The sequence below is a fragment of the Musca domestica genome, unplaced genomic scaffold (genome assembly GCF_030504385.1).
Source record: "Musca domestica strain aabys unplaced genomic scaffold, Musca_domestica.polishedcontigs.V.1.1 30, whole genome shotgun sequence".
NCBI classification, from domain to species: Eukaryota; Metazoa; Arthropoda; class Insecta; order Diptera; family Muscidae; genus Musca; species Musca domestica.
In genome coordinates this window covers 6896013-6908368 of record NW_026712300.1, presented here as the reverse complement: position 1 = coordinate 6908368, position 12356 = coordinate 6896013, and the positions used below count along the sequence as shown (strand labels likewise).

The 12356-nt window shown below is 31.9% G+C and overlaps 1 protein-coding gene across 1 annotated transcript; it reads left to right on the top strand.

The window, feature by feature from the left end:
• The first annotated feature begins 933 nt into the window (after positions 1–933).
• Positions 934–6976, top strand: LOC101889722 (putative mediator of RNA polymerase II transcription subunit 26). Its single transcript, XM_059124841.1, has 3 exons — positions 934–1836; positions 5513–6307; positions 6968–6976. The coding sequence occupies exons 1-3, from the start codon at positions 934–936 to the stop codon at positions 6974–6976; spliced, it is 1707 nt and encodes a 568-aa protein (XP_058980824.1).
• The last annotated feature ends 5380 nt before the right edge of the window (positions 6977–12356 follow it).

The following is a 12356-nucleotide window of genomic DNA, read 5'->3' as shown; positions in this document are numbered from 1 at the left end:
TATATGTGAGGTCTTCCTTCTGGCTCAGGTAAGATAACGATAAGGTAAATAAGAAAAAGGGGAGGGGGTAAACATCAATGGACACCTGTGTAAATAAGATAGGGGTAGGGGTGGGGGTAAACATCAACGGGGCACCTTTGTAAATGAGATAAGGGGAGGGGGATTAGCGGTAATAAGTTATGACAAGTTCGGATCGATCTAGTTTTAAGTGAGGATTTATTTCACACCTAGAACAATTCAAGAAAGGGAAGGGGATTAGGGGGGCAATTACTAAATAGACATAGATCAACCCAAGTGACCATTTTGAGTAAATATTGCTACATAGGAATGTTTACATATACGATCCTATCTAGGGAAAAAACATTCAAGTGTTTTTTTTTCTAATTTTGTTTGTGTGTTTTTATTGATTGTGGTTAAATGTGCAATATTATTTTCGAATGTTTTTTTTTGTTTTAATAGTACAATATCAATAGACCGATCCCGGTCCTGTTGAAAAAGACTTGTATGCTGAAGAAAAGTGGCGCTCTTTTCTGCTGAGATTATTGTTTTTACATACCTCACAGTTTTTTTTTTTATCAACCCTTTATTTGTTTTTGCTGTTTTAACTAGAAAATTACGAGTGTTTTCTTTTCACACCTGCTTCAATAGGAAGACATTTCAAAGTCATTTTTAAGATGTGAGACCATTTTAAAGATTGAAATATTTCTTTCGTAAATATCATAAATTTTCGTGATTTTTAATAATAGGTATCAAATTATCCATATGTGTATGCTAGTGTGTGCATTATTGTTGTAAACTGAAATGAATTTTTTTCCTTTATTTATTTTAAATGAAAATCTTCATTTTCTGTTGAGACTTCGACGAAAAACCACGCTCCCTACAAATTTTTTAAATTTGTTCTCTGAATAAAAAAAAAGAAAAAAAAAATCAAAAATGAATTCAATGGGTTTAAAATCCAATATTTGCGCTGTAGAATTTGTTAACGGCATGGAATATCAAAAACACTGCGAACTACATATGTTATGTAATTTATGTAATCAGATGTTCATAAATTCTCAAGCATTAGAATTTCATTATGGAACTCATCACAATCAGCAACAACAATGTCAATATAATTTTGAACAATATCGTCATGCTGGACAATACAATAATCATGGGCAATATAAATATTCTAGAGAATATAATCAACAACTACAATCATATCAAAATAATCGCTATCATCCATATCTTTTACATCAACAACGGAAGAAAGAACTTCATAGATCACAGCAGCAACAACTTGATCAACAACAGGACCAACACAGTTTTCATCATCAACAGCAACAATATCAAACATACCAACAACAATACAATATTAATGAACAACAGTCGCAATATCACCATCATCAGCAAATGGAAAATATCGAAGGAAATGAGCAGCAACAATGTAACCAACAACAACAAATGGACAATCACGAAGGAAATGAACAAAATATTCAACAACAGATGTCTGAAAGAAAGAGGCAATCATATGTCTTTATGTATTGCGATTCGTGCAACATAAATGTGCGAAAAAATCTGTGGTTTAATCACTGTAGAACAAACTCTCACAAAGAAAAAAGTTGTACCGTCATTGATCCTAGAATGGTATTGATAAATAGTGGTTTTCAAAATCGCATTAAAACTTATCAATATAAGTGCGAAGAAACTACAATCAATATTGATGATTTCTTTTCGAAATCTAAAGATGCAATAACAAATATGATTAAACATGCTGTGGAAACGTACGCAGTTTTAAAATTTAATATAGAAGTCGTTGGTGAATATGCAAAGATATTTGAGGATGAAATCAAGGTTGTAAGCATGGGGCATATAACCAAAATGAATCAAATAACACACTCAGATGATGTTGATGAAATATTCAATACACATGCAGACTCTATAAAGAATAAGATGTCTGAATTTCAAGAAAGGGATTCTGGATGGGCTCTATCTAAAATATTGTGGCTGGAGTTGAACCTAAATAAATCTGCTCCAATTAAAGGATCGCAGTATATTAATACTCCTAAATCGTTGCGACATAAAAAAGCGTGCTGGAACTTAAAAAATAACGATAAATTCTGCTTCAAATGGTGTTTAATTGCTGCAATGGATAGTACTCCGAATAGAAATCCAACAAGGACTTCATCATACACAATTCCGGACATAAAGGCAGAAAAAATCACCCTCCGAAATGGTGTTACTCTCAATTTCGAAGGAATGAATTTTCCAGTTGAGCTGAAAAAAATATCAGAGTTTGAAACCAACAATCCAGAGATAAGCATAAATGTATTCGGATACGATAAAGAAGTTGTTGGACCCTTATACCACACAAAAGCGGAAAAGGCGAATCATGTGAATTTAATTTTACTGGCGGAGGCAGATAAGGCTCACTTCATATTAGTAAAGCATGTTTCAAGGTAAATATAATATAAACAATGTATCAACTTGTGTATTTAACATGTTGGTTTCTTTCAGATTGATTAGGAGTCAGCTTACTACTAATAGAAGAAAAATATCAATTTGTAATAGCTGTTTCTACTGCACCCCCAGAGAAGACCTTATGATTATTCACAAAAAGTATTGTAGTCGTGTCGTCACAAAAGTATTTTAGAATTTAAGAACTTTAGAAAACAAATGGACGTACCATTTGTTATTTATGCAGATTTTGAATGTGTTTTAGAGACTGTAATAGCAGGTGGGGAAAGAATTAAGAAGCATATTCCATGTGCATATGGATTCAATATTAAATGTTCATTTGATAGTAATTTAGATGTATATCATCACTATACTGGTGAGGATGCAGCTCAGAAATTTATAGAGCAATTAGATGTTTCCTGTAGAGAAATTTACAATAATTACTTGTCTCTTAATACGCCAATGAAACCGCTATCATCTATCGAGCAAAGTATATTTGACTCAGCAGTAAATTGCCATATTTGTGATAAAAATTTATGTGATGATAAAGTTCGTTATCATTGTCACGTAACTGGTAAATTTAGAGGGGCAGCTCATAATGTATGCAACATTAATTATACGGTAGCACAATTCATCCAAATATTTTTCCATAATTTTTCAGAATATGATTGCCATTTGTTTGTTAAAGAGCTTTTGACCACTATAGAGGGAAACACCACTATAATTCCTCTAACAAAAGAAAAATATATTTCTTTATCGACATAGTACACATTTGAGTAAAATTTTATCAACCTACTTCATTTCGTTCGGAAGCTAGAGTGATTTCCACAGACGGACGGACGGACAGACGGACGGACATTGATAAATCGACATAGAATTTTATGCTGATCAAGAATATATATACTTTGTGGGGTCTAAAATGTATATTTCGAGGTGTTACAAACGGAATGACAAACTTAATATACCCTCCATACTATGGTGGAGGGTATAACAAAAGTACGTTGGGTACAGTACACCAAAGCAAGAGATAGAAACATACAGTGATTTGTAGTAAGATAACTTTTGTCGAAAAATTTTATGAAACTGTGCTATTCATCAACGGAAAGAGCTGAGAGGTTAGTAGTGGATACACAGGAAACATTAAAACTTTGGAATACTGAAACAATACTTGGATAATCCTAATTCCCGTCCACTGCTGTGTCATCGTATCCTCTTGTCAGAACACTAGTTAACCGGAGTCATCGACGCGAAACACCTATCGAAAAAGGTTATCTGTATGTAGAATATATTACTCGATTCGAAACATTTCATATTGCATGACCATTAATTTTCATATTACGAGTGACTACATTAAAAGCAAACTGAGCAATTAGCGATATACCATTGACACCATATTTCAATAGTCTTTACTGGAAGTCTAAACAAAAAAACATATCGTGATCGTTCACATTTGTTATTTGAGATTTAGGGTTTTCGTACTCTAATGTTCTCACACCTTACTTTACATTGTTTCTTATTGCAATTCTCGTTTATAAATGTTTAGTCTTAAAATATTTCCCAAAATTAGATCTAAATATTACCCAAAAAGTTAGCGTGAAACTGTTGACTTTTCAGTCAAGGTTGGAAATTCACACATCTTAATATTCTGATTAGAATATTTATCTACAAGTAGAAGCTTCAACTAAAATAGAGAATATTTTGTAAAGTTGGGGTCATTTTGTTTTTTTAAATGAGTACACATAACGATGTTGCTGGAAAAATTCCACTAAAATTCATTTTCTTCTCTGATCAATTTGTCACATTTTGTGCCAACTTCCAACAAGCACCTATTGAGAACCATACAGCTTCTCGTTTGCAGATGGTATTGGATGACTAAGAAAGACGATGGAAGCAACTTGTTCAAATATATGAAAGTGAAATGACGTCCGAAGACGCCACCTTAACCAAAGACATGAGTGTCTCCATTAATTCCAAATTTAGCGAAACCTGTAAATCATACAAAGGATGCAAAGCTTTTATTCTGAATCAGTATATGTGAGGTCTTCCTTCTGGCTCAGGTAAGATAACGATAAGGTAAATAAGAAAAAGGGGAGGGGGTAAACATCAATGGACACCTGTGTAAATAAGATAGGGGTAGGGGTGGGGGTAAACATCAACGGGGCACCTTTGTAAATGAGATAAGGGGAGGGGGATTAGCGGTAATAAGTAATGACAAGTTCGGATCGATCTAGTTTTAAGTGAGGATTTATTTCACACCTAGAACAATTCAAGAAAGGGAAGGGGATTAGGGGGGCAATTACTAAATAGACATAGATCAACCCAAGTGACCATTTTGAGTAAATATTGCTACATAGGAATGTTTACATATACGATCCTATCTAGGGAAAAAACATTCAAGTGTTTTTTTTTTCTAATTTTGTTTGTGTGTTTTTATTGATTGTGGTTAAATGTGCAATATTATTTTCGAATGTTTTTTTTTGTTTTAATAGTACAATATCAATAGACCGATCCCGGTCCTGTTGAAAAAGACTTGTATGCTGAAGAAAAGTGGCGCTCTTTTCTGCTGAGATTATTGTTTTTACATACCTCACAGTTTTTTTTTTATCAACCCTTTATTTGTTTTTGCTGTTTTAACTAGAAAATTACGAGTGTTTTCTTTTCACACCTGCTTCAATAGGAAGACATTTCAAAGTCATTTTTAAGATGTGAGACCATTTTAAAGATTGAAATATTTCTTTCGTAAATATCATAAATTTTCGTGAAATCATGTTTTTAATAATAGGTATCAAATTATCCATATGTGTATGCTAGTGTGTGCATTATTGTTGTAAACTGAAATGAATTTTTTTCCTTTATTTATTTTAAATGAAAATCTTCATTTTCTGTTGAGACTTCGACGAAAAACCACGCTCCCTACAAATTTTTTAAATTTGTTCTCTGAATAAAAAAAAAGAAAAAAAAATCAAAAATGAATTCAATGCGTTTAAAATCCAATATTTGCGCTGTAGAATTTGTTAACGGCATGGAATATCAAAAACACTGCGAACTACATATGTTATGTAATTTATGTAATCAGATGTTCATAAATTCTCAAGCATTAGAATTTCATTATGGAACTCATCACAATCAGCAACAACAATGTCAATATAATTTTGAACAATATCGTCATGCTGGACAATACAATAATCATGGGCAATATAAATATTCTAGAGAATATAATCAACAACTACAATCATATCAAAATAATCGCTATCATCCATATCTTTTACATCAACAACGGAAGAAAGAACTTCATAGATCACAGCAGCAACAACTTGATCAACAACAGGACCAACACAGTTTTCATCATCAACAGCAACAATATCAAACATACCAACAACAATACAATATTAATGAACAACAGTCGCAATATCACCATCATCAGCAAATGGAAAATATCGAAGGAAATGAGCAGCAACAATGTAACCAACAACAACAAATGGACAATCACGAAGGAAATGAACAAAATATTCAACAACAGATGTCTGAAAGAAAGAGGCAATCATATGTCTTTATGTATTGCGATTCGTGCAACATAAATGTGCGAAAAAATCTGTGGTTTAATCACTGTAGAACAAACTCTCACAAAGAAAAAAGTTGTACCGTCATTGATCCTAGAATGGTATTGATAAATAGTGGTTTTCAAAATCGCATTAAAACTTATCAATATAAGTGCGAAGAAACTACAATCAATATTGATGATTTCTTTTCGAAATCTAAAGATGCAATAACAAATATGATTAAACATGCTGTGGAAACGTACGCAGTTTTAAAATTTAATATAGAAGTCGTTGGTGAATATGCAAAGATATTTGAGGATGAAATCAAGGTTGTAAGCATGGGGCATATAACCAAAATGAATCAAATAACACACTCAGATGATGTTGATGAAATATTCAATACACATGCAGACTCTATAAAGAATAAGATGTCTGAATTTCAAGAAAGGGATTCTGGATGGGCTCTATCTAAAATATTGTGGCTGGAGTTGAACCTAAATAAATCTGCTCCAATTAAAGGATCGCAGTATATTAATACTCCTAAATCGTTGCGACATAAAAAAGCGTGCTGGAACTTAAAAAATAACGATAAATTCTGCTTCAAATGGTGTTTAATTGCTGCAATGGATAGTACTCCGAATAGAAATCCAACAAGGACTTCATCATACACAATTCCGGACATAAAGGCAGAAAAAATCACCCTCCGAAATGGTGTTACTCTCAATTTCGAAGGAATGAATTTTCCAGTTGAGCTGAAAAAAATATCAGAGTTTGAAACCAACAATCCAGAGATAAGCATAAATGTATTCGGATACGATAAAGAAGTTGTTGGACCCTTATACCACACAAAAGCGGAAAAGGCGAATCATGTGAATTTAATTTTACTGGCGGAGGCAGATAAGGCTCACTTCATATTAGTAAAGCATGTTTCAAGGTAAATATAATATAAACAATGTATCAACTTGTGTATTTAACATGTTGGTTTCTTTCAGATTGATTAGGAGTCAGCTTACTACTAATAGAAGAAAAATATCAATTTGTAATAGCTGTTTCTACTGCACCCCCAGAGAAGACCTTATGATTATTCACAAAAAGTATTGTAGTCGTGTCGTCACAAAAGTATTTTAGAATTTAAGAACTTTAGAAAACAAATGGACGTACCATTTGTTATTTATGCAGATTTTGAATGTGTTTTAGAGACTGTAATAGCAGGTGGGGAAAGAATTAAGAAGCATATTCCATGTGCATATGGATTCAATATTAAATGTTCATTTGATAGTAATTTAGATGTATATCATCACTATACTGGTGAGGATGCAGCTCAGAAATTTATAGAGCAATTAGATGTTTCCCGTAGAGAAATTTACAATAATTACTTGTCTCTTAATACGCCAATGAAACCGCTATCATCTATCGAGCAAAGTATATTTGACTCAGCAGTAAATTGCCATATTTGTGATAAAAATTTATGTGATGATAAAGTTCGTTATCATTGTCACGTAACTGGTAAATTTAGAGGGGCAGCTCATAATGTATGCAACATTAATTATACGGTAGCACAATTCATCCAAATATTTTTCCATAATTTTTCAGAATATGATTGCCATTTGTTTGTTAAAGAGCTTTTGACCACTATAGAGGGAAACACCACTATAATTCCTCTAACAAAAGAAAAATATATTTCTTTATCGCATACGGTGAATATGAATCCTTATAATAGACACAAGACGTTTGAATATAGATTTTTGGATTCAATTCGTTTTATGGCTAGTAGTTTAGATGCTTTAGCTAGCTACTGTACAGATGGAGATATGATATCTATTAGAAAACATTTCACCAATGATAATGAATTCAATCTCATGAGGAAAAAGGGTATATTCTGTTATGAATATTTAAATTCCTTTGAGAAGTTGAACGATACTACCCTTCCTCCAATCGAGTCATTTTATAGTACATTAAATGATAAAAGGTGTTATATAGAGAATATGAGCATGCTATAAAGGTGTGGCAAACATTCAATTGTAAAACTTTACGTGATTACATGGAGTTATATTTAAAGGTTGATGTTCTACTTCTTACTGACGTTTTTGAAAATTTTAGAAAGTCATGTAAAAATGTTCATAAGCTTGATCCTTGTCAGTATTATACAGCACCGGGATTATCATTTGATGCTATGCTCAGGCAAACAAAAGTAGGTCTTGAATTATTAACCGATCTAGACATGTTTCATTTAATTAAGAATGGTATTAGAGGTGGTCTGACACAGTGCTCAAGGAGGTACACTAAAGCGAACAATAAATATATGAAGAATTTTGATCAAAACTCTCCATCAAGTTATTTATTATATATTGATGCGAATAATCTCTACGGTTGGGCTATGAGGCAATATCTCCCTAATGGTAATTTTCAATGGGTCAAAAATGATGATATAATAAGAGATGCTAGACAAATTCAGAACTTTAAAGCAAATTCAAACATTGGTTACATATACGAAGTGGATCTAAGTTATCCAAAAACGTTACATGATAAACATAATGATTTGCCTTTCTGTTCTGAAAACAAAAAAGTTGGGGGTTCAAAATATGACAAGCTGATTGCCGATTTTGATCCAAAGAAATCGTATAGCATGCATTATATGACTTTAAAGCAATGCTTAGATAATGGTCTGGTTTTGGATAAAGTTCATCGCGTAATTTCCTTTGATCAGTCTCCATGGTTAGCTTCATATATAGATAAAAATACTGAAGAAAGACAAAAAGCGGACAATGATTTCTTAAGGAATTTATTTAAACTTTTTAATAATGCAGTATTTGGAAAAACTATGGAAAATATAGATAAGCGGAAAGATATAAAGTTAGTAAATCATTGGGAAACAACTAACCGAAATAAATTAGGAGCTCAATCTTTGATAGCTAAACCCAACTTCCATAGCGCTACACAATTTTGCGATGATCTTTGGGCAATCCAAATGGAGAGACTCTGTGTAACTTACAACAAACCTATATATTTAGGGTTTTGTATATTAGAGTTAGCAAAATGGAAAATGTATGATTTCCCTTACGGTTATATGAAAAATAAATTTGGTGAGCGCGTAATTCTAAATTATATGGATACGGATTCATTCATATATACTATGTATACTGAAGATATCTATGAGGATATAAGAGCAGATGTTGATCAATACTTCGATACATCAGCTTACCCTGAGGATAATGTGTATAACATACCCCGACGAAATAAAAAAGTTATAGGTATGATGAAAGACGAGAATTGTGGAAAAATTATGCTTGAATTTGTTGGTTTAGGATCAAAAATGAACTCGTATACGGTAGATGATGGCGTGGAAGTTAAAAAAGCTAAAGGTGTAAAAAAATGTGTCATTAGGCGATATAACATAGAAGATTATAAGAATACTCTATTTAATGAAGTCATAGTTAGTGATACCGTGTATACTTTTAGATCTAAGATGCATGAAATTTATACAAGTGAGTTATCTAAAATTGTATTAAGTTTTAAAGATACTAAAAGAATGGTTCGCCAAGATAAGGTGAACACATATGCTTGGGGTCATGTAGCTATAGAGCGTGAAAAAAAACTTTACAAATCTATTGAATGAAGCAATTGATATTGATAATTTATTTTTTTGTTAAGATTAATGTATTTCACATATATGTATATGTTTATATCTATATAAAAAAAAAAAACGAAGAAATAAATAAACAATATAAAAAATATTTTTAAAATGTCTTTTTTTTTTCTTTATTAAATTATCAATTAATTAATGAAATGAGTATAGAATATTACAACATTTTTCGAACAATTCCATTTAAAGGATTATAGTCGATTAATCGATCATGAAGGATTAAGCAGTAAGCAGCTACACCAGCTGGAATTTGTGAATTAGTTTCAAATTCCACTTGAACATCTATTGGACCGCTTTTGACTACTTCGTTTTGGTGGCTTACATCAATTACAACAATTGGGTTTTCTTTAAACTCTTCCCATGATAATATTGGTTGTGGTTCCCTTAAAAAGTAGTTTTGTTGAAATTTCGGATACATATCGTAAAGTACGGCATATCTGTTTTCATCAAACTTCAGATTTAAATCATCGTACGGATATGCTTCTGAATTCAAATGAACTTTCACGTTTACCAAATTTGAGTGAATAAATTTTCCTTCTTTTTCTAGAGCGAGTAATATAAAGCGTGGACGTTCTCTATTAGTCGACAATTTTACATTCCAATGACATTTAGTTGCACCCTGAAACGTTGGATTAAAATGACAATCCCAACTTCGAAATGCAATAGGAAGAGGTTTTCCATTATTTATTATTCTCATAATCTGCAGCTTTGATGAATCTGCTAAGCGTACACGAGGCATCTTCCATGTTATATTATTTATTTCTACATTTAGCTTCTCGTTCGAATCGGTAGAATAACATGCATTTTGATTACTCGAACTACGCAGCATAATAAGATCATGTTTACTATTTAATATTACTTTATTATAGTCCTCTGCAAACCCCAACAGCATTTTAAGTGGAATACAAAAATTAAACATGTTCCTATTTAAATCAGCACCATTAGTCCATCCAGCATTCTTCATAATATTACTCTCAACACTTGTAAGAGAAACAAAATTTTTTATAGTGCTCGATGCTCCTAAATAGCATGTACGATCAATTTCGATACCATTTAATTCATATCGTATTTCATCAAATAAATATGCTACGCAGTTATTACGTAAACGAGCATTATCCGTTAGTGTTCCATCTGATGATGTTATTACACCTTCAACGTAGATGTAACTCTCACTTGGCAAGACATATAAATCTCGATTTTGTATTGTAATTCTAATTTCATCATTATTCTTAAAAGAACGAATGTAGGGTACATAGCTGTGATAATCTTTTTTGATTATGCTGTCATCAGAATACGGTGCGTCTTCAACATTATGTATTTCAGACATTTTCCTTTAAGTGTATTTTAACGGATTTCAAAAATTTTTTATTTTCCTCCGTCAGTCCTCGTGTTTTAGGTTTGATAACCTTTATAGGAATGCGAGACTCTTTCTGTGTTTTAATATATTTATTATATATAATCATTTTGATATAGGTCTCAAATGTAGCCGAAGAGTAGTTTCTTCACCGCGAAAATTAATTAGGCGTTGTTCTTGATCAGCAATCCAAATTTTTAGGCAACTTATTTCTTTCACATTCACAGGTAAATAAATCAAATTACGAGGTATTTCATCTATTTTATATCCAGGGGAAACATTTATTCCGAATTCATGTAAAGTATGTACAGGTGTATTATTCATATATGCTCCCGTAGTTATATTACACTGGATTTGAATTGCGTTTACTCGCAAAATATTTACTGGGAGTTGTGAGCAATGTCTTCTACCTGGTGGTAAGATACCGCCCTCGAATCCAAATAGTAAGCTTATAGAACGGTGCTGATTAAAATCGATTGAGTCATGGGAGGAAAATATTTCAAGCTGTAGTGTGTTGTTATTAGCTACAATTTCAATGGATTTTGTATTGTTTTCGTTTTTATATGATGTTTTAATATAGTCAGCTATATCCTCAAGTTCATATGAACCAATAGGAATCTCTATTATTTGTCCTCCAATATGAAATAGATTATTATCATAATCAACATTAGGTATAGAATTATATGAATGAAAATCAATTAAGGCACACTCATAATCTCCTATCACCTGAATTGGCGGAAAATAATCTGCCGTTAAAACGGATGATTTTCCCGTTAGAGCCAATGTTATTGACATTATGAGTGTTTGTTTATAAATGAAAACACACTTTTCATTACTTTATTTTTATAAATTTTTATTTAAGTTTTTTCTTTTTTTTTATAATATATCATTTTTATTTATCCATGAGTTATGATGGTTTGTAAACCCCAACCATTTTACATATACCTTATCACCTTTTGATTTTAAGACCTTTTCTACCAGGTACGTATTTGGGAAACGAGTAGGTTTAATTTCTTCGTTGTAGAATCCTCCCTTGATAGGATTACCCTCATAATCCTCCAAAATATATGTCACAGGATTTGTAATTTGAATCGATTTTATGCGAAAGATTTCAGTGCTATAGTTTGGTGTATAACCCTTTTCAAATATATTTTTATATTTACTTATTCGAACATAATCTCCAACACGATACTTTGGTTTAGGAAATGTTTTAATGTGATTGTAAACTGAATCTAGCAAAATTTGTTCATTGCTTTTGGTTACATCAATGGGTCGCATATTTATAGTTCCATGTTTAGTTTGATTGTATTCATGAATCAGCTTTCTGTAGATATCAATCCAATGATATGTACCATTATAAGAAAATTCTCGAAACATTTTATTT

What these genes read in the sequence shown, in the direction of transcription:
- LOC101889722 (XM_059124841.1), top strand. Translation starts at nt 934, where the DNA reads ATGAATTCAATGGGTTTAAAATCCAATATTTGCGCTGTAGAATTTGTT. An exon ending in TTGAGGATGAAATCAAGGTT is followed by an intron (nt 1,837 to 5,512) that starts GTAAGCATGGGG and finishes TTATGTAATCAG; the next exon opens with ATGTTCATAAATTCTCAAGC.